This window comes from Cephus cinctus, unplaced genomic scaffold (assembly GCF_000341935.2).
Source record: "Cephus cinctus unplaced genomic scaffold, Ccin1 Ccin1_scaffold0690, whole genome shotgun sequence".
In the NCBI taxonomy this organism is placed as follows: domain Eukaryota; kingdom Metazoa; phylum Arthropoda; class Insecta; order Hymenoptera; family Cephidae; genus Cephus; species Cephus cinctus.
In genome coordinates, this window is record NW_014333313.1 from 1119214 (window position 1) to 1145407 (window position 26194).

Genomic DNA, 26194 nt, shown 5'->3' on the forward strand with positions numbered 1-26194 from the left:
GAAGGGATTTCTCTTAAAGAATTGATGCGATATTATTATTATTATTATTATTATATCGACTTCTTATTCAGCTAATCCGACAGTAAACGTTCGCACATGCCTATCCAAAAATACGAATCAAATGCACAAAGAAGAGATTGAAGTGTTCACTTTATCATCCTACACGTATATCTGTATCTTTCCTTCGTCTATTATTGTACAAGCATATAGGGTGATAAAAAAGCTCGTATGTTCGTAGATACACTTTGTACATTCGCCGACAAGGTTATTCGAACTATACTTTTGCTAGCTCCTTAAAAATCCAAACAAGACTTCAAACAAGCTAACCACCACTACAACTAGTAGTCATCAAATGCGCTCGAGGTAATTGTTCAATAAATTACAGGCAACTTTTTGTTTAATCATAAATCAATATTATTTCATAACTTGAGCCGCCTTCTTCGCCTTAACAAGTTCAACCAGTTCCTGCAACGATATATATTTTTGTTATATTTTAGATATTAAAGGATGGAATATGCAAGGCTGTTTTACAGATAAAAATTTATAATTACCTTGTATCTCCTCATACATTCCTTTTTTGTCCTTGTGGGTATACAACCAGCAATCTGATCCCATCTATCAGGAACTGTCGAGGGATATGTTTTAAGAGCCTGTTCAAGAAGTTTCTGTTCAACCGGTGTCCAGGGAACTGGCTCCTTTTTAGTTTCTTTTGTATCCTCAGACACTGCAGAATTTGATATACTGCCATTCGACACTGGATGATCCAATCTTTCTGTTACGGCTGGCATCCTCTCATCAATTGCTTCCTTTGATTTTTTCTCAGCAATAAAATTATCATAAGCTTTCTTATTGGCTTGTTCCTTTAAGCTAGATTTACTAAAGTCTGTGGATTGCAAATCCTTAGCCTTGGCAAGGACTTCTTTGGCATCGCGCTTGACACCGTTTGAAGGATTTCCATGTTGATTTATAAAATTAGCTACGACGTCCCAACGTTGATTTGTTCCCGCAGGGAATAAATTGACTGCTTTAATAAGAAGCTGTAGATCATTTTCGGTCCATGGCGCTGTGTAGGTTTTAACTTGTCGTTCCGGAGTGTTTCGAGCGTCGTTACCAAAGATAGCAGCTCTACGTTCGGCTTCAATTTTCTCTTCAGTCTCAGCCACGATATTTAAAAAAGCTACTCTGCCGTCTTTTTGTAGCTTTTTCATAGCTTCTTCCAGTTGTGCCAATTTAAAAAGCTCACAAATCTTCTCTACACTTTCCATATGTTTTATATTCTCGGCTGGATTCTCTGCGTAGTAATCATTGGACTTGCAAAGATCTCTTAAAGCTTTTCTTTCCTTTCTGAGAGCTTTCTTTTGTACTTCTCTTTCTTGTTTTAGTGCATCCATTCGTGCCTTCTCTTCGGATTCGCGCTTTTCTCTTTCTAATCTTTCTTTTTCTGCCGCTTCCCTAGCTAATCTTTCTTCCTCTTTCTGACGAGCTTTCGCTGCCTCTTGCTTTGCTCGTTTTACTGCAGTCTTCTTATCCTTGTCTTCTTGTTGGAACTTCTTTATTCTGGGATCCAAGTTATAAGCCATATCAACTAAACTTCGAATTCGGGTCATCTCTTCTTTCTTTCGTTTAGCACGAGTTGCTTTATTTTTTTTTTCAATCCACTTGCGCATATCACGACTAGAAGTATAAAGTTATGATAATAAAAATCGAATACAAAAGTTAATAAATAGGTTTATAGACACTTACTCTTGACCACTCTCTTTATCCTCTTCATCAAGATATGAATATTCTCGCCACGATTCAAAGTCATACCAAAAGGAATAGAACCTTTCAACTTTCTCTCTCGGTGTGTCAATTCCACCTAGTTGTGGAACTGGCTTCTTTTCAGACCATCTAGAGTTATCTTCAAATGCTTTGCCCATAACTTCATAGAAATTACTCTTCGCATCCTTCTCTTCTGGTAAGTCATCGTTAAAACAAGGATCAACACTGTCATAGCTGCGTCTCTTAACAGGATTCCCAAGCATTTCCCATGCACGCGTTATGCAGGTGAAATAATCATCATCCCTTCGCACTTCCTCTCCCATGGCTTTACGTTTGTCTGGATGATGCTTAAGTATCTTTTGCTTATCTGATGTATAAAGTATACATTAAATAAGTTGTGAATATATTCAAAATGAATAGTAGATTATTAAATATTATCACTATATCTTAGTTTATGCATGATACATACAAGCCCTTTTTATATCATCCTCAGTAGCCTTATGCCTTAACTTCTTTAATCCTAATACAGCATAATGGTCCTGATCTTTCCATTCTTTAGGATCTAATGATCTCAAATAATCCAAATCATCTTCAAATTGATATTCAACGACATCTTCATCATCGGATGATTGTGAGTCTTGACCATGCAACTGGTTCCGCTCAAAAGGGGTTTCAAGTTTAGTGTGCGTGACCAGGTATAAAAATGAAGCTCCTACTGCTTCAACCACAATCTTACGCAATGCTGTAAAATAATTATTATTCAATGTTATATAAAACTAAATAAGCCTTGAGCCCAAATAGTATCTATTAGAACGATATTGTCACAATACACTGAAAAAATATTCTATAAATAAAATTATGCAGGGCAAGAGTATAAAAGTACTTTTATGTAAGAGCCAAGAAGTCCTTAAAAATGTATAATGGAAAAAAAAATATTAAATACTTCTAATTAGTATTTGAAAGCCATGCCAAAAATAATTACCCTAACCTCCTATTGCCGGAAAAGTGAAAAAAAATAGTTTTAAATAACTTACGTGATATCGTATTAAGGATAATACACTCATCAGTTTCTACGAGTTCCATTATTGCTTTTGTGAAACAATTAATGTCGTCTATAAAAAAATACAACTGGATATACTAAAAATGTGATGGAATATAATCACGCTTTGAACATTTTTCTTGAATCCGCTTCCAGCTACTGAAAAACGAACATCTTCGAACGTCGACTGCTCCACTAGCTATGCTTCACTGTGCAGAATGTACACGTCTAGAAACAAAATTTAACTTTGTGTATTAACATTTCTAAAAACATTCAGATACATTCTGTTACCAGCTGAGAATGCGAGCAAAAGATTAGTTCTGCAGTTGTTTCAACTTTGTCAAGTTTCGGGATATAACTTTTTATTTGAAAGATTCAAAGAACGATTTAAAAAATATAATTCGTAGAAATCACTGATGAAGTTTTAGAATTTAGGATTCTGTTCAAATTAGGAAAATCAGCATCAATCGTGACTACAACTTTTAAATTATTATAGAAGCATAGATGAGGTAGGGAGATTGCTAATGAGCCGATTTTCATCAGAAATGCGTAGGGAGATGTATGTATAGATGTATGTATGTATGTATGTACATACAACAGAGAGATTAGTAGGGAGATGCACAACGCTCCGGTTTTAGGCGATACCAAAATCATGCCGCTAAATCGTAGCGGCAAGTCTGGAAGTAGAATTTTGTGATCATCACCTCCGTCGACAATGCAAATCCCGTCGTAGCCGAGCTAAACGTGAACCCGAACGCGTAGCTTGGCAAGCAGAGGTTCTCCGTTACTCACCGATGGTTCCCAAAGCAACCCTTAGAACGAGACCGAGAACCATAGAACTTCTCAAGAATCATTGAAAAAGCCTATTGTTGAAACATTTTTAAGACATTTTTAAGAAAGTGCAGTGCCAACTTGATACCCGTGCAACGCTTCAATATTTATTAAATATTATTGGATCTTGAATTACTTTCAAAATTTATTCAAAAAATAAAATCTAAGGCTAAAGGCTAAATAAAAATCTCGCAGAATATACGGAGTAGATAAAAATTGAATTGCAATTGTATAATATCGAAAATAAATTACGTTCAAATTGAAATATTAATAAATTAGGTGTTTGGAACATTAAAATAATTAATTAAATCAATAAAGTAAAATATTAATACATAATATAAAAACATATGTTTTCCTAATAACTAAGCAAATTTTCATATGATTTTCTTGATGAATTAATTTCTCTCGATTTGTTCCATATTGCTCCACCATTAGTTGTTTATTTAATTAAAGCATCTTTAAATAACAAGTAAAATTTGATTTTAAGGAGCATCTAGCAATTTTTTTAGGCATTATGAACATATAAATTTTTATTTTCCTCAGCTAACTTCCCGACGGTGCTTACACTCTGTAGACGTATAACGATAAAGTTCCTATTTGCTTCATGACTCATATCGTGTATGTACTCGTGTTGGGGATTCACGAGTTTTAATCAGGTATGGAAATAAAGCGAAAAACAAGAAATAGAATAATGATTGATAGGACAAGTGAAATATGTTTAATATTTTATTCATATTGTAACGGAAGCAGTCTTCAAACAAATATAACACGGTAGTGTATATGATTACATGGAATAAGAAGATACATGCCGGCAAGTACGTTCGAGATTCTAATGCTTTAGAATATTGGCAGGAATAGGGTGAGCTGTGGTCCCGATGATGTCGTTTCGTATAATTGAGGATGCTGGAGGATTCTGCACAGCCCTAAACACACCAAATCCAACGAGCATTCTAATCTCAAACCTGTGACTTGTAGTGTAAATCATGAACGCGTAAGAATGACGCAATTAGTGCATATCTCTTCGTACACGTCCCTTAATGTACAGCGAAGCTTATTAGCGTGTAAGGTGCGCTTGCTATCCGTGATATTAATACAATGGTATATGTATAACGACACGATATGCATTATGACAAACACACAGAAAAACACAATGTTCCAGAATAATTTATACAATAGGTAGCGATAATAAATGTATCGTCAATTTTTTACATTATTATTTTAGCGATCACGCGGACCGCGCACTTTACGCGCGCGGCTCTTCATCATTGAAGGCTCTTTCTCATTGCTTCTTCCTTTCAAACTATTTTTCGTTCGTCGTATAGTTTCGTTACGTCATCCAGACGCTGAAATTACAAGAAATATTAATTATACTGTGACAAATGCACAGAAGATGGTCAGTACAAGGTCATTACTGTCGATGGTACATAATAGGAGGCTCGGTAATATTATAAATGAAAGACTTACTTTTTCGAATAATAATTATCGCGTGGAGTATATTCAGTGGCGACTGGTTCAAAGGTCACCGGCAACGGTGACATTGAGTGCGAAGGCTGCATTTGTTTCGCCTTTCTTGCCGATAGCGCGAGCAGAGTACTGACCCACGTCACCGACCGAGCAGGATTTGATACGTATTTCGTATGATTTGTCGCCGTCCGAACTGAAGTGGTACCTGCTGCTGGACTCGTCGATGGGTTTACCATCCTTCAGCCATGTTACTAAAAGTACAAAAATGTCATCAGTTGATCATTCGGCATGCTTACCATTCAACCAATCTAAATCAACTTCTAATACGAGTAATGGTAACTTATAATTTTGTAAATTATATGATTAAATACCTTTGAGGGGCGCAGATTCAGTCTGGCAGGTGAAGCTAACCATTTCCCCCTCGCTCACGGTTGCCGACTGCGGGAATGTCGTGAACATTGGACTCTTGGGCTCCTCGTTCGGTACTATTTTTACAAGAAATATTAAACGTTATTTATTCCCGTATACGAATAACAGTTCAGGCAATAGAAATGTTTAAAGACTCACCGAGGACGTTGAGAGTGCCGGAAGAGAAACTCTCTCCCGCGTCGTTGAAGGCTTCGCACGTGTAGGTGCCAGAATCTTCGGGGAAGATCTCGGCGATGTGCAGCTTATAGATGTTAGCTTCACTCGTGTACTGGAAGTCTTTGCTGGGTTTGATCTCCTTGTTATTGTGGAGCCAGATAACGTCAAACTTCTTTGCGCCGATGATGCGACAGCTCAGAACCACAGCCTCACCGTCTTTCACGAATTTGCTATCCAGGTGATCGACAATCTTTGGTGGTTTGTCATCGCTCTTCTTCTTTCCCGAGGCATTTTCCATAGCTACAATTTAATTAATTAATACCTCATTCACCTACCAAATCATGTCACATATATGTATACTACATTCGCTTACGTTTAACTGTGAGCTTAGACGAGGTCGTCGTTGTTCCGATGCTGTTTGTTGCTTTACAAATGTACTCGCCCTCGTCTTCAGGGAAGACCTCGTTGATGCGGAGGGTTGCAACGCCACCCTTGTACTTGAGATCGACGATTTCAGATGAGCTGAGTGTCTACAAAATCACATAAGATCTCACTTGAGCATCCAGGATTCAAATATAAACCAGACATTACAATAGTAGCACATCGTAGTAATCTTAATAACTGACCTTGCCATTCTTCGACCAGGTAACCTGAGGTTCAGGGTCACCCTCAATCTTCACAGTAAGTTCTAATTGTTCGCCGTCATTGATGGTCAGGTCTTTCAGCTGTTGCGTGAACACTGGTGCCCTCATTAAAGAATCGTCAGGTGGAACTAAACGCAAAAGAAAATTTCTGAGCGTTACAGAGCTTCCGTTCTGTTACATTAAAAATCTTAGAATTTCATGAAATCTTACGGATAAGTTCTTTGGTGGCACTCCTGGATCGAGATGGACTACCGGTGGTGTCTAATCGGCTCCCATATTTCTTGACACTTCTCTTATCTGACGAGGAGGATTCGTTTACTCTTGAGCTGGACTCAGTGGAGGACTAAAATCAAAATGGCATTGAGTATCCCAGCGCTTTAATGAATATTATTCATTTTTGTCGTTCACTAAACCATTACTTTGTATGAAGATGAATTCTGCTTTATGTTGGAGGAGGAGCTGCTAGTGCTGTTGTAGTTCCGACTGGAGCTACTTTGGCTGCTTGCATTATAGTTTGAGTTGCTGTATCCAGACTTTTGAACAGTGACGATCGGTGGAGGTGCTGGTTTTATGGGCTGTTCGATATACCTTCGGTCTGGGAAATACAATAACATTTTCAATAATCATATACAAAATGTTCCAACACTTTGAATCTTGTACATGCGAGAACAATTGACGTGAAGATTATTCTGGAAACATGGAGATATCATATACTCAAAAACACGAGTGTCTCTCTTTCGTAATTAAACATATAGTATTAATTTAATTTAATGGACAATGGTAATAAAAGTCAAACACTTCACACGAGGATCCTGTTTCTCAGGCTTGAAATTATGTATCAGTCATACAGTAGTTTCTCAATCGTGGTCACTTATATTTACATAGGCTGACCAATAATGCCATTTTTATATCTGTTAAGGACATTCCGTAAACGAAGATATCTCTGCTCGTAAAAAGACAATTCATATATTTACATTTTATGAGAATATGCATTCATTATGGTTAATTATATGAGAAAAACATGGAATCCTGAAATATCTTAAAGATAACGCGTCCTGAGGCGTTCTGTAAAGAACATGTATAGACACCGAAGAAGGGATTCTGTCCCAGGACTATACAAGACAAAATTCATGATACTGTTAGTCACTGTATTCAGAAACATGAAAAAGAAAGGAAAAGACAAGTACAAAAGTCACGTGGGACTTTGAAGAATTTTACAAAGAACATAGTAGCTACCTCCAGAGTATAAGAGATCATGCGCTAATTTTGCTTGTTGTTCAGTCTCGCCAGTGCCTACAAATAAATCAATACCGGTTAGCCATTCTATACTGATACCTATTGAGCTTCTACCAGCGTCGAAGGGTCATCTAAATTATTCGTCATCAACAGACAAGCGATAGGCGAAATGAAAAAAGAGTTACACTAAAGTACTGGAAGGAGTAGATGAAGAAAGATTAACAATGCTATAAAAAATGAAAGCAATAAAAGACAGTGAATAGTCAACTATAAATATAAGAGATACAGTATGAATCATTGAAATGATTTGAAATAGAATGTGACGAAATACTAAATAAATAAATTACTTACCTTCTACTATAACGACGCAACTGGTTTCATCGGTACCGTGGCAATTTGTAGCGACGCAACGATACTTGCCACTGTCCTCAGGTTTACAATCAACTATTTCCATGGTCACGACACCGTCAGCGTTCGTCATGGCGTAATCGTACTTGGACAGTTCATGACGATCTTTGAACCATTTGACAGTGGGTGGTGGTTTGCCACTCAGACAGCAAAGAAGCTTGCAGGTCTGTCTAATCTGCATGACACGAGGACGAAGTAGGAATGTGAAACTAGGTGCACTTTCACTAGTTTCCATCCAGAAGTTGTAGCCGAGAGGCTCGCGTCTACGAACGGGTTGTACTTCGGGCTTGTACTTAGGAATCTCCTTGGGCAATGCTGTGAAATCATAATAAGAATTGCAATAATTTTCTTGATAGAAAAAACTGTGAAATTCTACAATGTACTTACGTTGGACGTTGAGGAAGACAACCTCTTCTCTGTATCCGTAATGATTTTCAGCACGGATGATGTACTCTCCTCTGTCTTCGAGCTTGACTCTGTTGATGACGAAGGTATAGTCATCACCGGCGTAACGTTTCATGAACTTGACAGATTGTCGGAGTTCCTGGTTATTGTGGTACCAGGTAAGGGTAGGTGTGGCGATAGCGATTACTCGGCAAGTGAATCTCACGCTCTGGCCCTCATAAGCAAACGCACTCGTGGGTTTGATGACGAACCTAGGTGCAGCTTGTCTGCGGTCTATTGTCACGGACAAAGATTTGAGGCTTATTAAGAATATTCAAGAATACAATAATTAATATTGGGTTCGATAAGGTTAATCGTTACTCACCAAAGCATGTGTCATGGATCTTATACTTCTCGATAAGGAGTTTCCTGAGGGCGGAGTATTCAGCAAGTCGACCAATGGGTAGAACGTATTTTTCCCAATCATCGTATTTCGCGCGGATCTTGTCGCGGAAGTTGAGGTAGCGACTGCTTTCAATGGGATTGGTGCGATGGCTATGATCACCGGTGAGCCAAGCATGTCGGAGACACTCGTGAGCCGTCATGCGCTTCCTGGTAAAGCAAAGTATTGTTATTAAACCCATAATTATTCAAAAAAATTAGATATAAATTCGATATCAACTAAAATAATAAAAGTCGTACTCTTTGTTCTTGATGAGGAGCCTCCTGATGAAGTCCTTGCCTTCTTCGGACACATCGCGGAATGCTTCCTCGTCGAAATCCCAGTCACAGGCCTTAACGTTCTTCAGGGTTTCGATGTCGTTATCCCCGGCGAAAGGAGAGAGACCACTTAACCTACATCGATAGGTTGCAAAAAAAATGAATGAAGGTCGTTGACATTAAGGTTGACCAGTTATTACCCAGATCAGGTTAGGTTTGTAATACTGGTAGGTACTTACAAGACATAGGCCAGGACACCGCATGCCCACATATCAGTGTAGAAACCGACAGGCTCGCGCTCGACGATCTCTGGTGCAGCAAACTCAGCGGTTCCAGTGCTGATCTTAACAACTTCGTTAGGGTCGAGCTTGGTAGCCAGGCCAAAGTCTATGAGCTTGACATTGGTACTATTACGTGTCTGACACATGATGTTCTCCGGTTTAATGTCGAGGTGGATGATATTTTTTTCGTGCATATGCTTGACGGCTTCGCAGATCTGGCGCATGTAATTGATCACCTCAGCTTCGGACATGGTGTATCCTTCAGCGGTGATTCTCTCGAAGAGTTCTCCGCCAGAAAGGAACTCGAAAATGAGAACCATCTCATCGTCGTCCTCGAAAGCGTCGTGGAGGTTTATTAATTTGGGATGATGTAGCTGATTCATGATATCTATTTCCTTCCTGATAAGTTCCTTCTCCATCACATGAGAAACAGGGATGAATTTCGCGGCGAAGATGTTTCCGGTAGACCTTTCACGACAGCGATGAACCACGCCGAAGGCTCCGGTGCCTATTTCCTCGAGGATGTCGTACTTATCGTAGACAGACGTGTGCTTTATCTCAACAGGTTGAGGAACATATTTGCTGTAAATGTCGAAGACGTACTGGTCGTAATCACGAACTTTCTCGTCGCTGCGACCACGAATCTTCTTGCCAGTCTCGTCGACTTCGTATTCTTTCTTCTTGAACTCTTTCTTGCCACTGTGTTTGGTTGTGATGATACCAGTGACGTCACTCGCGTCGGAACGTCCATAGACGTTCTCAGCGAACACACGGAACTCGTATTGATGACCTGGGCTAAGGGCAGTAACAGCGATAGTGCAGAACCTGGTGTTTCCTACGCGGATCCAGCTAGTCATAGGATGTTCACGTTTCTCCACCAGGTAGTTCGTGATGTTACTACCGCCGTCCCAAACAGGTGGTTTCCACGTAAGGGCCAAAGAGTCGTGACCGATATTGTCAACTTGTGGGAACCTTGGTGGATCAGGACGGTCACTGATCTGAATCTTAATGATGGCGGAATCCTGACCAAGATCATTCTCCGCGGTGATACGGTATGGACCTGAGTCCAGTTTGCTACCGTCCCTAATGGTCAGAATGGCGTGACGTTCCTTAACCTCGACAGCGTAGTGACCACCGGATTCGATGGTTTCGCCCTCTCTCACCCAGGTGATCTTGGGTTTGGGGAAACCAGTGAATGGAATCTTGATGACGACATTCTCGCCTTTGTCGAAGAAGGCGGTGTCGCGGAATCTTGGTGGCACGTTGAGTTTGGGAGGTGTCATAATAAAGAGCTCAGCCTTGGTAGACTTGATACCACCCTTGTTCACTGCACGACACAAGTACTCGTCAGCATCCTCTCCGAACACGTCGTGAATCACAAGGTTCAGCACATCTCCTTCGGTGTAGATATGATAACGAGAACCATTAACGATCTCTCGGGCACCCTTGAACCAGGTGATAGTAGGCTTGGGTTTGCCGGTGATGGTACACTGGAAGTGAGCATTGTGATTCTGGATGCAGTTGACATTTCTGAGCGGCTTCACGACTTCCGGTGGTGTCGATTCCTGAGGATCCTTGATCTTTACAGAGGTTGAAGCCTTGGATTCTGGACTAAGACCTGCTTCGTTCTGGGCGAATACCCTGAACTCGTATTGTCGGCCATCGATTAGATTGCTGATGTTGATCTGGTTGGTAAGACTGATTGAGACATTTACACGCTGCCAGGCCTGACTATCGACCTCGCGTTTGTCCACCCAGTATCCTTGGATGCGAGAACCACCGTCGCTTTCTGGTTTGTCCCAAGAAAGGTTGACGAAGTCGCCACCAATTTCGATAACCTTCGGAGTTCCAGGAGCACTTGGAGGATCGAATGGAGCCTTGGCCTTGATCGGATTGGCACCTTCGAGAGGAGGTCCCATGCCGTTGTCATTGACAGCCATGACACGGAACAGATATTCCTGACCCTCGGTCAAGCCCTGGACAACAAAGGTCGTCTCCTTGCAGAAGGAAGTGACGATGATCCAGTGAGTATGGCTGACGTCGCGACGCTCCACGACGTAATGGGTGATACGAAGGCCACCATCGTACTTAGGTGGATGCCAGGTAAGGGTGCAGGTGTGCTTATCAATGTCGGAGACATCGAGAGGTCCAATCGGAGGTCCTGGCAAGCCAGTGATGTAAACATTGAAGGATGCACTGACACTACCACTATCATTCTTAATCGAAAGGTCATACTGTCCACCATCATCTTTCTTGATGTCTTTAATGAAGATGATGAGGTACTCATCGAAGGCGGTGTACTTGATATGACCGGATTCCTCAATCTTACGACCGTCCTTCGTAAGAGTGACATCCATGGGCTGATCGCCGCTGTAATAGATCTTAATCTTCGTATTGTCACCTTCGGGCAAGTAAAGGTCATTCGGCATGCGTTCGATACGCGGAGGAGTGCCAATCCTGAGCCTGGAGGTGGTATTGGCATGACCAAGCGGGTTCGTTGCCTGGCAAGTGTAGTCGCCATCGTCAGCATCCCAAACTTCGGAGATGACAAGTCTGAAGAGACCTTCTCGCGTTTCAGTTCTGAATCTGCCGCCAACGGTGATCTCGCGACCGTTCTTCATCCACCTGGCTGTCGGAATAGGTTTGCCATCAGCCTCGCACTCGAATACGTGGGTCTTCCCAAGAGGGACGCCGACGCTGACTGGAAGTGGACGCAGGAACTCTGGCTTCTTGCCACCTTCGACTTCGCAGATCTTCACCGGGGTCGTGCAAGAGCTTGGCTCAGACCTTCCTGCAGCATTCACGGCGAATATACGGAATTCGTAGTCTCCACGTTCAATCAGATGCATTACAGTGTATTCAGTATCCATGACGTTGTAATCATTGCACTTAACCCAGAGAGCACCACCCAACTCGCGTTTCTCCACGACGTAGCCAGTGATTCGACTACCACCGTCAGATGCTGGTGCCTCCCATTTGAGGTCGACATAGTTCTTGCCAACCTTGACGACTTGCGGAGTACCTGGTGGTGATGGCACGTTGAACTTGCTCTTGAGCTTGAACTGAGAAGACGGTGGACTTGGTTTGCTGAAACCAGCGGCGTTTTTAGCACGCACACGGAACTCGTATTCATGTCCACTCAGAAGACTGTAGCAGACGTAAGTGGTGTCCTTGACCAGGTAGTCATTAGCAATACGCCATTGTGCATCTTCGGCTGGGTCCCTGAACTCGATCTTGTAACCCTGGATACGCGATCCACCGTCGGACCTTGGTCTGTCCCAGTTCAAAGTTACGCAGTCGATATCCCAATCCGTGATTCGAGGTTGACCCGGTGGATCTGGCACCGTGAATGGGAACTTTGCCATTATTGGTTCGTCAGCTTCCAGAGGATCGGAAACGCCGTACTGATTCTCGGCACGAACGCGGAAGTTGTACTTGCGGTTTGGTTCTAAACCAATCACGTCGTAGTGGGTGTTTCTGGCAAAGCTGCTGACTTTCACCCAGATCTACACGATTGATGTTTTGATTAGTATACTTACATTTAAATTATTTTATACCATAATATTATATCAGCTTAAAAACTTACGCCTGAAGGATCGAGTTTCTCCACAATGTAGTTAGTGATTGGTGATCCACCATCGTCGGTGGGTGGTTTCCACGACAGAGTACAGGTTTCAGGAGTGATGTCGCTAATGTCCAAAGGTCCTTGTGGAGGAGATGGCTTGTCTGAAAAATCGAGTTCAGCAAAGTTGAGCAAGCCCAGTCTCCAGTATGATGTCGAAAACAACAAAGGGTGGATACTTACCAACGACGAGGACCTTGCAAGAAGCAGAATCGGTTCCAACAGTATTAGTAAGGTGGATCGTGTAATTTCCAGTGTCAGTTCTCTTAGCCTTTTTGTTGATAAACTGAGAGGCAATGTCACTAGTATCAAACTTAATCCTGTCATCAGTAAGGACATCTTCTCCGTTGATGGTCCAGGTAGGTTTAGGTTTCGGATGGGCCGTGTATGGCACAGTTATGGTGAATGGCTCGCCAGCAATGACAGTCATGTCGCGAATGCTGAGATCGCTGGTAATCTTTGGAGCAGAAGCAGGTGCACTTGCACGGATAGCGTCAGAGCTTGAACTCCATGGACCCTGACCAGCTGCATTTACAGCAGCCACACGGAACTCATAGTCATGGTTCTCAATGAGGCCACCAACCCTGTAGGTAGTGTCAGGAACATGAGCCTGAGTAGCCTTGACCCATTTATCTTCGCTGAGCAAACGCCTTTCAATGACGTATCCAGTGATTGGTGAGCCGCCATCGTGACGAGGTTTCGTCCAGGTGATGGTGATGCTGTCTTCGGTTGTCTCCAGACCACGTGGAGCTCCAGGTGCACCAGGAGGATCAAATGGATGTCTGGCTCTAATCGGATCGATGGTTGTGGCTGGATCGGACGTTCCGTATTGATTCTCAGCCATTACACGGAATTCATATTCACGACCAATGGTCAGGTTACGTACGCGTACAAATGGCGTAGTGACGTAGCTGCTAACCTATTTGTAGAAGTACAGAAAAATATTAGTATAGATACAAAAATATTGAGAATTAAAATTAACGTAAATTAGGTTAGGTTATTGGAAGTCTATGATTAATTACCTTCGACCAGGTTGGAGAACGTGGTTCACGCTTCTCAATGACGTAATTCGTGATCTCAGCACCGCCATTGTCTTTGGGTGGATTCCAATAGAGAGTGAGTGCGTCGCCGCCAAATTCATCGGCACGCAGATTCTCTGGTGGACAAGGACGATCCAGGACGCGGACATTAATAGTGGCCGTGTCAAAGCCAGAAGGATTACGCAACTGGAGACGATATTGACCAGCGTCGGATCTCTTAGAGTTCTTGACGACAAGACTGGCGTAGTCGTCGGCAAGCTGTTGATGAACTCTAGAGTCGGATTCGTCCTTGATCACGTCATTAGCGAACCAGGTGGCTGTCGGTTTCGGGAAGCCGATATAGGGTACGTGGATTGAGAAGTCTTCTCCGGCACGTACTGTGATGTCGCGCACACCGCCAAGGTCCATAACAGGTTTATTAGGTTGTTCCTCGATAACGATGGGGAGGCTTGGTTTGCTTGGGTCACTGTTACCCACATCATTTACAGCTATTACACGGAACAGGTATTCCTCGCCTTCAGTTAACTTAGGCACCGTGTATACATTGGTCGGTACTGGTGCTCCATTTACATCGGACCAATCGCTGTCGCCCTTGGCCTTCTTTTGGATTAAGTATCCTCTGATCTTGGCACCGCCATCGTTACGTGGTGGCCTCCAAGACAAGGTCACAGAGTCCTTGGTGATACGATCCGCCTTTGGTGGTTCCGGAGCATCCGGACGCACTAAGAATTAAATGAACCATTTATACATTAATAATGGTGAAAAGCCGACTTAATGTAATTAGGACTTAGAAAACTTACGACGCTGGTGTCCGGCAGTGATGGGTTCGGTGGGTTTGCTGGGTTTTCCAGGACCCGCCTCGTTGACGGCGACCACCCTGAACTCGTATCTAGATCCCTCATGAAGATCCTGAACCGTGAAGGAGGTATTTGGCGTGGGATAATTGTTCACCTTCAGCCATTCACCACCACGCTCACGTTTCTCGACATAGTAACCTGATAAGCAAACAAAGAAATTAACATGTGTATTAAATTAAAAAGTGTATTAATAAATTTAAAAGTGACTATTACCAGTGATAGGCTTTCCACCAGTGTAGATTGGTGGATTCCATTGGAGACTGCAACTATTAGGCGTGTAACCAAGAATCTCAGGTTGACTTGGTGCGTCTGGAGGATCGAACGGACTCTTGGCAACGACAGGTTTGCCGTCGAGAGGTTCAGAAACACCATACATATTCTCAGCGCGAACTCTGAAGACATATCTACGACCTTCTGTAAGTCCCTTAGCAGTGAAATTGGTCGTGGCACAGTAACCAGGTACTTGGCGCCAGTTCTCTGCACCATAATCGGAGACCTCAACAATATAATTGGTGATATCGGATCCTCCATCATCGCTTGGTGGACTCCAGGATAGGGAAACGGTCTCCTGCGTGGTAGCAGTGTACTGTAATGGACCTCTTGGTGGACCAGGTTTGTCCACAACGATAACCTCGATATCAGCAGAGTCTTTTCCATACTCGTTCTTCGCGGTGACTGTGTATTTGCCGCCATCATCCCTGACGGATTTCTCGATCAGCAGCACCGTATGGTCGCTCTTTGTTTCAGTCTGGATATAATTAATAATTATAAATTGGAATTCTTATTACTACATATCTGGACTCTGTAATGAATTTACTTACTGATACGCGAAGAGTTTCTGTAAGCCTGGTGGAATTTTTGGTCCAGTCGACGGTAGGTGTTGGAGCCCCAGAGAGAGGAATGTTAATATTAATCGGTTCACCAGCCCTAACCTTGATCTTGCGACCAATAAGAGCATCCAGGTAAAGCTTGGGCTTCTCCTTCATCGGCTTAGCCGTGAAGACAGCTGAAGTGTCACTAGGTTTGCCAGCACCAGCTGCGTTAATGGCTGACACTCGGTACTCGTATTGATGTCCTTCAGTTACGTGGTCGTCGTAGTATTCATTGTTCCTGACTGGTTCCTTATTCACCTTTATCCAGCGACCGGTAGCTCTGTCACGACGCTCGACGTCGTAACCAATGATTGGTGACCCTCCGTTGCTAATTGGTGGAGACCACTTGATCTTGATGTGATCTTTATCAGCATCGACGCATTCAGGCTTACCAGGTTGTCCAGGTACCACTGTAATGAAACAGTAAAATGATTTTTACAAGACGATCAAATATTAGAAAATTGATTCCTACGAATTATTAGAATTGCATGGAATTAGAAACTCACCAAACTGATTTTTGGCGACAACTGGACGATCAGTGTTCAGTGGATCGGAACGACCTTGAAGATTTTCGGCAGACACGCGGAATTCATATTTGGTGCCTTCAAGGAGCCTGGGTACAGTAGCATGATTATATTTCGGGTTGACATAGGTAACAGCTGGTACCCAACCACCACCATGGGTAAGGTCACGTTTCTCGATGACGTAGCCAGTGATTTCACTGCCTCCATTATCCTTAGGTGGTTTCCAGGATAGAGTGACGGATTGGTTTGTGATTTCTTCATATTGCAGAGGACCTTCAGGTGGTCCGGGTCTGTCTAGGACAATAAGCTGGAAGCTACCCTCGTCGCTTCCACTGCTGTTCTTCAGCGCCAAATGGTACACTCCGGAATCTGACCTCTTGGCATTAACCGTATGGACGATGGTGTGATAACCGATAGAAGTAACGGTGGTCCTTTCGTCGGTAACCAAGTTTTTGCTGCCTACTGTCCAGGTAACCTCAGGGGCAGGTTCACCCACGAAGTCGATATCCACGTGGAATATAAGACCAGCCTTGATACGGATGTCCTGAAGAGGTGTCTTTATCTTAGGTGCGAGATAACGTGCCTTGGCAGTGACGAGATCGCTAGGTTCAGATGGTTCAGACTGTCCAGCAGTGTTCACTGCGATAACGCGGAACTCATATTCCTGACCCTCGGTCAGATCGGGAACGGTTGCTTTGTTCTGACCTGATGGAACGTGAACAGCGTTTACCCAATATGGACTGCCCTTTTCTTTCTTCTGAATAATGTACCCGGTGATTGGTGAACCACCATCGTTCTTCGGTGGGGTCCAGTCGAGGTCCACGTGATCCTTGTCCCAGTCTGTAACGCGAGGTTTGCCAGGTGCATCGGGTTCATCGAACTCGTTCTTGGCGATGATGCTCTTGCTGGTCTCCAGAGGCTCGGATTCGCCAATGTTGTTAACAGCTTTGACGCGGAAAAGATATTCCTTGCGGTGGACCAATCGAGTCACCTCGTGATTCAGTAAGACGCTCATGCCAGCATCTGACCATGTTCCACGGGATAGATCCATCTTCTCAATGACGTAGTGAAGAATGGGGCTACCACCGTCGTCAAGAGGAACTCTCCAAGTTAAGTGACAACTCTCCTTTGTGATTCCGCTGACGTCGAGAGGTTTCTCTGGAGGTGCGGGTTTGTCCAAGACTGTCACTGTTGCGCTCGCACTGCAAGTACCCAAGTCGTTTTCCAAAGTGAGAGTATAACGTCCGCCATCAGAGCGAACGGAGAAAGGAATTTCGAAACTCGTGTAAGTATTGCTAGTATAGATCTCATGGCGTGTGTCGGCTTGGACTGGAGTACCATTGATGGTCCATTTGGCAGTAGGCTTTGGAGAAGCCTCGATGGGGATGTTGTAGCTGATCTTCTGTCCAGCACGGACAACCAGATCTCCGAGAAGATGTTTGTCGAAGGTAGGTGCCAAGAAGCGAGGCTTAGCGATAATCGGTGCAGAAGCCTCCGAAGGTTCACCGGGTCCTCCCTTGTTTACAGCAATCACCCTGAATTCATATTCCTGGCCTTCGGTCAAGTCGGGTACGGTACCTTTGGTCTGGTTTCCAGGTATCTCAACAGCCTTCTCCCACTGTCCATACCGCGGTCTCTTTTCGATAATGTAACCAGTGATTGGAGATCCTCCATCTTTTTTAGGAGGAGCCCATTCCAGGTCAACGTGATCTTTGTCCCAGTCGGTAGCGACTGGTGCACCAGGTTTGTCTGGTTTGCCATATGGATCCTTGGCCGTGATAGCCTCTATACCAGTTAATGGAGCAGATTCACCCTGTTTGTTGACAGCGCGTACTCTGAAGTTGTAATCGTGACCTTCGATTAGGTGGTCGACCCTGGCATGGGTGGAAGAAACTTCTGCGACAGGTACCCATCGCATGCTCTCAGTGTCCATTTTCTCGACGGTGTAATACTGGATCTCTGAACCGCCATCGTCCTTCGGTGGCCTCCAGGCTATGCTGCATCCGTTCTTGGTAATGTCGTTAATCTTGAGTGGACCTTCTGGCGGTGATGGAACATCCAGGACAGTCACATTGAGGGTAGCCGTGTCCCTCCCGTTGATGTTCTTTGCGGTAAGGGTATAGACTCCAGAATCGGAGCGTTTGGCTTCCACGATCTTGACTTTGGTGTTGTAGTCTTCGTTTATAATCCTAATACGGTCGCTAGGAAGGACCGTGTCACCTTTGAGAGACCACTCCTTGGATGGAGGAGGTTCACCAATGACGGGAACGTCAAAGTCAAAGAATCCTCCGGCTTTCACTTTCACGTCAAGCATGTACTTGCGGTCGATCTTTGGCGGCAGATTCTTGGGTCGGGCAACATGTGGTTTAGTCGCGTCCGAAGGTTCACCAGGTCCAGCCTTGTTTACCGCTCTCACGCGGAACTCATACTGAGTGCCTTCAATCAAATCAGGTACCTTACCACGGTTGACGTCGCCCTCAACCTCGGCACATTTCTCCCAGTCCGGGCTGTATTTGTCACGTTTCTCAATGATATAACCACTAATAGGTGAGCCCCCATCTTCTGTAGGTCTATCCCACTGCAGCTCAACAAAGTCGGTGTCGTAGTCACGAATTTCTGGAGTACCAGGTTTACCAGGTTCATCAAACGGATTCTTGGCTTCGATACTCTGGCTGGTAGTGAGTGGCTCAGATTTGCCTTGCTTGTTGACAGCGCGAACACGGAACTTGTATTTATGTCCAGGAATCAAACCGTCGACATCTAGATGGGTCTGAGGTCCATCAGTCTCTCCAGCAGGTAGCCATCTTCCGGAGGCTTCGTCCATCTTCTCGACGATGTACTTCTCGACCGGTTGGCCACCGTCATCTTCAGGAGGTTTCCATGAGAGTTTGCAACCCTCAGCGTGGACGTCTGAGACCTTGAGTGGTCCCTGAGGCGGGCTGGGCTTATCCAGCACGATAACATTGACGTAAGCGACGTCCTTACCGTTGACGTTCTCGGCGGTTACGGTATACCTGCCAGACTCAGCACGAGTAGCCATCCTGACATTGAGACTGGTATTGTACTCGACGTGCTTAACCTTGACACGCTCAGATGAACTGACTTCCCTGGTGCCAAGCAACCACTTAGTTGTAGGTGCCGGTTCACCAGTAACTCTTACGTCGAAACCGAAGTTCTGTCCAGCTTTGATCTTCACCTCGATGAGGTTTGTGCGGTCAATCTTCGGAGCTAGATTGCGTGGTTTGGCAATGATGGTCGGGGTAGCGTCAGATGGTTCACCAGGTCCAGCCTTATTAACTGCTCTAACACGGAATTCATAGGGCTGACCTTCGATCAGGTCAGGTACTGTTGCCTTGGTTTGATCAGCTGGTACTTCCAAAGCTTTTTCCCATTGACCATATTTGTCTTTCTTCTCGACAATATAACCTGTTATTGGTGCGCCACCATCGGAGATGGGTGGAGTCCACTTGAGGTCAACATGATCTTTGTCCCAATCCGTAGCTTGGAGATTTCCTGGCTTACCAGGCTCATCTATAATAAGCAAATAATAAATTATGATTTCATTAGTGGAAAATAATCTTTGATGAAACTTCAGTAGTTTATTTTTTGTCAGATCCTTACCAAACGGATTCTTCGCGACGATGGTCTCTTCCGCGACCAAAGGTTCGGACTCGCCTTCAGCGTTAACAGCAGCAACACGGAATTTGTACTCCTTGCCAGGTGTCAGGCCGGTGACCTCGACATCTAAAAATAATAAAAACACATAAGCATTCAAACTCAAATATAAATAATGAAATATTGTAAGTGCTACTTGATGTTGTACATACTTGGTTCGGTGGATCTTGCACAGGGTATCCAGCATCCGGTTTCTGGATCCATCTTATCAACTTGGTAATATTCAATGGGAGTGCCACCATCATCTTTAGGACGTTTCCACTTGAGTTTGCAACCTTCCTTATGAACGTCGGATATTTGAAGAGGTCCTTCTGGTGCAGTAGGTTTGTCAGTCACAGTGACCTTGATCGTAACGGTATCCTTTCCGGAATTGTTGGTGGCAGTGACGATGTAGTCGCCACTATCACCACGTGCAACGGGACGGATCACGAGTTTGGTATTGTAATCAATATTATCAATCTGAATATTCTTTCCAGAGTGCAATGGAATCGCACCGTAGCGCCACTCGATGCTTGGTGGAGGTTCACCAATGACGTTAGCATCGAATTTAAGAGTGGCACCCGCAGATAGTGTAACGTCACGCAGATTACGTCGGTCAATCTTCGGAGCCAAAAAGCGTGGCTTGGCAGTAAAGGTCTTACTAGCCTCCCCTGGTTCCGATTGGCCGGCCTTGTTCAGAGCGATCACGCGGAACTGATAATCATTTCCTTCAATCAATCCATGAATCAAAGCTTGAGGCGTGGCGGTGTTGGTCTCCAGAGCTTTTTCCCACATGGAGCTATACTTGTCCTTCTTCTCGATGATGTACCCAGTGATTGGCGAACCGCCATCACTGACTGGTTCCTTCCAGATCAAGTCAACCTGGTTAGCGGTCCAGTCTGTTGGTTCTGGAGCTCCTGGTGCACTTGGTACAGCTGCACAAAGATAGATTCATAAATGAGATGAAGATCCAAAAATTAAATATGACATACGTATGTAAGTATAGAAAACACTTACTGAAGGGGTCCTTGGCGATGATGGATCCGAAGGTCTCCAGTGGTTCGGACTCGCCTTCCTTGTTCAGAGCCTTTACTCTGAATTTATATTCATGACCAGGTATCAAACCATCTACCTTCATCTCGGGGTTGGTGGTCTTGCCCACCGGAAGCCAGACTCCTGTATCCGGATCGAATTTCTCAACCAGGTAACCTTCGAGAGGTTCGCCTCCATCGTCCTTGGGTTTCTTCCACTTGAGGGTGCATCCATCCTTGTGGATGTCGGATACTTCCAGCGGTCCTTCAGGCTTGCTAGGCTTAGCTAGTTGAAAAAAGAAATTGGAACGTATTATTTTTACTAGACTTATGATAGTCCGATGTGCATAAATATTGAGTTTTGTGCTTACAGACGACGGTCACTTCGACCTCAGCAGTGTCGGAGCCATACTGATTGACAGCAGTGATTTTATAAACACCGGAATCCTTGCGTTCAGGTTTGTCATTGAAGAACTTGGTATTGTAAGGAACATTTTCCACTCTACGGTAGCTGGTCTGCTGGATACTCTTATTGTTAATGACCCAGGTGACGTCGGGTGCAGGTTCACCAATAACCTTGACATCAAAGTGGAAAGATTCACCCTCGCGAACAGTAAGGTCGCGCAGGTTCTTCCTATCGATCTTCGGCGGCACTGCAATTGAAACAAATAATTTTAATTGTTTTAAAAATTCAAGTAATTGTCAGTTAAATCTAAAGTGAGACACATACGTCTTCGACATTTCGCAACGACAGATTTGCTAGCATCGGAAGGTTCACCAGGTCCAGCAGCATTGACAGCCTTAACACGGAATTCGTACTCAACACCCTCATCAAGATTATCAGCCCGACCCTTGCACTCGGGTCCACTGATCTCTGCAGCCTTGAACCAACGTGGAGAACCTTTCTCGCGTTTTTCGATCACATAGCCAGTGATTGGAGATCCACCGTCCTTAGCAGGTGGAGTCCATCTGAGGTCAACGTGATCCTTGTCCCAGTCAGTAGCCTCCGGTCGTCCAGGTGCACCGGGTTCGTCTACATAAAAAAGAGGTAGATGAGTCCACATTCGTTAAAGAATTTTGTGCGGAATAAAAATGGGGGAAGTCATTTTTACCGAATGGATTCTTGGCGATGATGCCATGTTCAGTCTCTAGGGGTTCGGACTCGCCCTCAGCATTCACAGCCGCCACCCTGAACTTGTATTCCTGCCCAGGTACGAGATTTTCTATCTCCATATTGGGTTCCTTAGTGCGTCCTACAGGAATCCATCTTCCAGACTCGGTATCCATCTTCTCCACGACATAATGGTCGATCGGAGCACCGCCATCGTCCAATGGAGGATTCCACTTGAGCTTGCAGCCTTCCTTGTGTACATCGGAGACCTTAAGCGGTCCTTCCGGTGTGCCAGGTTTATCTAAGACAATGATCTCGATAGAGGCCTCATCCTTTCCAGAGCCATTTTCCGCCTTAAGAGTGAGGGTACCACAGTGGGCCCTAGTGGCTGAAGAGACAACGAACTTGGTCTTGTAGTCCTCTACCTCAATGGTCAAGCCGTCGCTGGACTCCTGCTTGGCCTTATTCAAGAACCAAGTCTTAGTTGGAGGAGGTTCACCACTGACTTTAACATCCAGACGAATATGATTTCCAGCTTTGATTGTAAGGTCTTTGAGAGTACTGCGATCGATCTTAGGTGCAGCATAACGATCCTTGGCCAAGAGGGTATCACTGGCTTCACTAGGTTTACTCTCCCCACCCTTATTAACAGCCTTTACACGGAACTGATATTTCTGACCTTCAACGAGGTCAGCGACTTTACCCTCTGTTTTGTTTCCAGGAACTTCAGCGGCCTTCTGCCACTTTCCATATTGGTCCTTCTTCTCGATGATATACTTCTCAATGGGTGCGCCACCGTTATCTTTTGGCGCTGTCCATTTTAGATCCACGTGGTTTCTGTCCCAGTCTTTGAGTTCTGGTTTACCAGGAGCGTCCGGTGCAGAGTATGGATTCTTAGCAGTGGTTGGAATAGTCGTCTCCAAAGGTTCGGACTCTCCCTCGTTATTAACGGCCTTCACTCGGAACTGATAATCCTTGCCCTCGTTCAGACCACTAACGTCCGCTTCCGGTGTCTTACTGGTACCACATGGCACCCAGCGACCGGTCTCAGTGTCCATACGCTCAATGAGGTAATGATCTATAGGTTCACCACCATCATCCTCTGGTTTATCCCATTTTAGTTTGCATCCTTCTGCAGTCACGTCGGACACTTGCAGTGGTCCCTTTGGCTTGCTTGGTTTGCTCAACACCTAAACATAAATAATATAATATAGATATAAACAACATTTACCTTAGTAAGAAAATAATGAGTTATTATTTGGTACCTGTATCTCTACATCGACCTGGTCAGTTCCACTGTCATTCTGAGCAATAACAGTGTAGGTACCAGTATCAATCCTCTTCAATTTACTGAAGATGAAGGTGGTGTGGTAATCTTCATTCTCAATCTTCAACCGATCCATAGACTTAAGAATCGTATCCTTGAGTTTCCACGTAACTTTAGGTGCAGGTTCACCCTTAATATCAGCTTCGATTCTGAGCATTTGTCCGACTCGCATCACCTTCTTTTGGAGGTTCTTACGGTCGATGCGTGGAGCAACTGTTGAAGGAGAAGAAATTTATCGTAATGGTATAATTATTAAAAACATTATATACTCTGTTTGTAATAATAAGAAACCGTATACTCACGGAATCGTGGTTTGGCGATAACACTCTTTGAAGTGTCACTAGGTTCTCCAGGTCCAGCTTTGTTAACAGCAACGATACGGAACTCGTATTCGTGTCCTTCTTCGATACCATCGGTAACCTTGGCCGCGGTACGATCTCCAGGAACCTTAGCAGCGTCAACCCACTGTCTGCCCTCCTTGTCGCGCATCTGTACGATGTACTTCTCAATTGGAGCACCTCCATCATCGACAGGTGGGGTCCATTCGAGATCTACGAAGTCCTTGTCCCAGTTTTTGAGTTCAGGACGGCCAGGTTTTCCAGGTTCATCTGCAAGAGTCACAAGGATAATGAATTTATAGAACTGATAAATACATATAGATAAATCTATCCGTATATATGTTTCAAAATAGTACCGAAGGGATTCTTGGCGATGATGGACTTGTCTGCCTCAAGATCTTCAGATTCGCCTTCCTTGTTGACTGCCTTCACACGGAATTTGTAAGGTTTGCCTTCCTGAAGCCCAGTGATGTTTGCTTCAGGTTCCGTGGACCTACCACAGGGTACCCATTGCCCGGATAGAGGATCCAGTTTTTCAATTTCATAGTACTCGACAGGAGTACCACCATCGTCCTCCGGTTTCTTCCATTTAAGCTTGCATCCATGTTTGGTAACGTCGGATACTTCCAATGGACCCTTTGGCTTGCTTGGTTTGCCAAGAACAGTGATTTCAACTTCGGCTGTATCTTCGCCGACCTCGTTCTTGGCCGTGACAACATATTTGCCAGTGAGTGCGCGCTTCGCCTTCAAGATGAAGAACTTGGTATTGTAATCCACGTTATCAATGCGGATGACATTGTCTGAGACAACTTCCTTGTCCTTGAAAGTCCAGGTAACAGTAGGTGCTGGTTCGCCGATAATGTTGACATCAAGGGTCAACGTAAGACCAGCCTTAACGGTTACGGGTTGAAGGTTGGTACGATCGATGTATGGTTTCACTGCAATTGAATCCATCGTTCAATTAATAAATGATGAGTAACTGATTAAAAGGATCATTATTTTAATTAACTATTAACACTCACGGTAACGGGCCTTGGCAGTATGCGGATTGGTAGCTTCACTAGGTTCTCCAGGACCAGCTTTGTTGACAGCCTTCACACGGAATTGGTACTGATTGCCTTCTTGAAGTTTGGGTACGATACCACTACAGGTAGGACCTTCAATTTCAGCAGCTTTTACGAAATTTGTACCGAACTTGTCCTTCATTTCAATGATGTATCCAGTGATTGGTGCACCACCATCCCTAATGGGCGGTTCCCACTTAAGCTTGACCATGTTCTCCGACCAGTCTACAATTTCCGGTAGACCTGGTGCTGCTGGTGCATCTGTATGATGAAAAAAAAAAAATTCATGAAGTAATCATTAAAACAAGGAACTTAATGACTTAGAAATAGATAGCCTACCATATGGGTTCTTTGCCAAGATGGCGGTGTCTGTCTGTAATGGCTCAGATTCACCCTCTTCATTGACAGCCTTGACACGGAATTCATATTTCTTGCCAGGTTCCAGACCAGTGATGGCATGTTCAGTCTTTTCAGGATCAACGAAACCAGCAGGTACCCAACGACCAGTCGTGGTATCCATCTTCTCGACAACGTAACTGGTCAATGGTAGACCACCATCATCCTTTGGTTTCTTCCACTTGAGCTTGCAGCCTTCCTTGTGGACGTCAGTTACTTCCAGAGGTCCTTCCGGTTTGCCGGGTTTGTCTATAAGATATAAAGATATAATATTTCCATTGTTACGTTATAAATTCAAATTTATGTATAAAACTTCCTAGTGATATGAATACTGACCAAGGATAATAATTTCTACGTCGGCCTCATCCTGACCAGAATCATTGACGGCCTTGATGGTATATTTGCCAGTAGCTTTGCGGCTAGTATTTGAAAGTTGAATCTTGGTGTTATAGTCCTCGTTGTCAATTTTGACATTGGCACTTGTTTCAAGGACTTTTCCAGCAAAGCTCCAGGTGATGGTTGGAGGAGGTTCACCCTTAACGTCAACATCCAATTTCACCAATTGACCAGCTCTTACCTTAACCGTCTGAAGTTTTTCGCGGTTAATGTGTGGCTTGACTGTTCAAGTAAATACAAAAAAAAATGTTATTTTCCTTATATAATTATATTTATATTTATCTCAAATTTGTAATACTCACGGAATCGAGCCTTGGCAACATGCGGTTTGGTTGGATCACTAGGTTCAGATGTTCCAGCCTTATTAACAGCTCTTACACGGAATTGGTAAGTAGAACCTTCCTTAAGACCAGGAACACGTGCTTTTGGATTCGGGGAATCTGTCACTAAAGCTTCTTCCCAGTGACTAGTAAATTTCTCTTTCTTCTCAATGACATAACCAGTGATTGGTGCTCCACCATTGTTTTTTGGTGGTTCCCACTTGAGATCCACGCGATCCACATCCCAGTCCTCGAATTCAGGTGTTCCTGGCTTGCTCGAGATATCTGT

At 44.0% G+C, this 26194-nt stretch overlaps 2 protein-coding genes across 31 annotated transcripts in view; both read right to left on the reverse strand.

Annotated features, from left to right (window-relative positions):
* Nucleotides 1–30: 30 nt before the first annotated feature.
* LOC107269898 (dnaJ homolog subfamily C member 2) lies at nucleotides 31–3033 on the reverse strand. Its single transcript, XM_015744310.2, has 5 exons — nucleotides 2796–3033; nucleotides 2231–2503; nucleotides 1744–2128; nucleotides 552–1674; nucleotides 31–465 (listed from the first exon to the last, which is right to left on the reverse strand). The coding sequence occupies exons 1-5, from the start codon at nucleotides 2842–2844 to the stop codon at nucleotides 415–417; spliced, it is 1881 nt and encodes a 626-aa protein (XP_015599796.1). The 5' UTR covers nucleotides 2845–3033; the 3' UTR covers nucleotides 31–414.
* A 1311-nt stretch (nucleotides 3034–4344) lies between these two features.
* LOC107269835 (twitchin) overlaps nucleotides 4345–26194 on the reverse strand; it is a 58190-nt gene continuing 36340 nt past the window's right edge. For 29 of the 30 annotated variants that reach the window (XM_025087227.1, XM_015744144.2, XM_015744140.2 and 26 more), the window contains 34 exons: nucleotides 25888–26190; nucleotides 25526–25807; nucleotides 25133–25438; nucleotides 24752–25054; nucleotides 24086–24667; nucleotides 23694–23999; nucleotides 23330–23604; nucleotides 22066–23254; nucleotides 21684–21986; nucleotides 21325–21606; nucleotides 20940–21239; nucleotides 20096–20857; nucleotides 19890–20012; nucleotides 16251–19799; nucleotides 15694–16154; nucleotides 15086–15620; nucleotides 14816–15010; nucleotides 13998–14737; nucleotides 13159–13894; nucleotides 12940–13079; nucleotides 9312–12859; nucleotides 9055–9207; nucleotides 8738–8964; nucleotides 8356–8646; nucleotides 7912–8283; nucleotides 7561–7617; nucleotides 6744–6919; nucleotides 6535–6667; nucleotides 6307–6452; nucleotides 6054–6210; nucleotides 5663–5980; nucleotides 5467–5580; nucleotides 5096–5346; nucleotides 4345–4974 (listed from right to left, as the gene is read on the reverse strand). In XM_025087227.1, coding sequence (XP_024942995.1) covers nucleotides 5144–5346; nucleotides 5467–5580; nucleotides 5663–5980; nucleotides 6054–6210; nucleotides 6307–6452; nucleotides 6535–6667; nucleotides 6744–6919; nucleotides 7561–7617; nucleotides 7912–8283; nucleotides 8356–8646; nucleotides 8738–8964; nucleotides 9055–9207; nucleotides 9312–12859; nucleotides 12940–13079; nucleotides 13159–13894; nucleotides 13998–14737; nucleotides 14816–15010; nucleotides 15086–15620; nucleotides 15694–16154; nucleotides 16251–19799; nucleotides 19890–20012; nucleotides 20096–20857; nucleotides 20940–21239; nucleotides 21325–21606; nucleotides 21684–21986; nucleotides 22066–23254; nucleotides 23330–23604; nucleotides 23694–23999; nucleotides 24086–24667; nucleotides 24752–25054; nucleotides 25133–25438; nucleotides 25526–25807; nucleotides 25888–26190 — 17567 coding nt within the window. In that variant the 3' untranslated portion in view covers nucleotides 4345–4974; nucleotides 5096–5143. The remainder of the gene's footprint in view (nucleotides 4975–5095; nucleotides 5347–5466; nucleotides 5581–5662; nucleotides 5981–6053; nucleotides 6211–6306; nucleotides 6453–6534; nucleotides 6668–6743; nucleotides 6920–7560; nucleotides 7618–7911; nucleotides 8284–8355; nucleotides 8647–8737; nucleotides 8965–9054; nucleotides 9208–9311; nucleotides 12860–12939; nucleotides 13080–13158; nucleotides 13895–13997; nucleotides 14738–14815; nucleotides 15011–15085; nucleotides 15621–15693; nucleotides 16155–16250; nucleotides 19800–19889; nucleotides 20013–20095; nucleotides 20858–20939; nucleotides 21240–21324; nucleotides 21607–21683; nucleotides 21987–22065; nucleotides 23255–23329; nucleotides 23605–23693; nucleotides 24000–24085; nucleotides 24668–24751; nucleotides 25055–25132; nucleotides 25439–25525; nucleotides 25808–25887; nucleotides 26191–26194) is intronic. The other variant, XM_025087214.1, reaches the window with a different exon arrangement.

Bases quoted from the DNA above. Each gene is read 5' to 3' on its own strand.
- LOC107269898 (XM_015744310.2), bottom strand. From the start codon at position 2,844: ATGGAACTCGTAGAAACTGATGAGTGTATTATCCTTAATACGATATCA. The intron at 1,675-1,743 runs GTAAGTGTCTAT...TTATACTTCTAG, and splicing joins GATAAAGAGAGTGGTCAAGA to TCGTGATATGCGCAAGTGGA. The intron at 466-551 runs GTAATTATAAAT...ATATCGTTGCAG, and splicing joins AATGTATGAGGAGATACAAG to GAACTGGTTGAACTTGTTAA.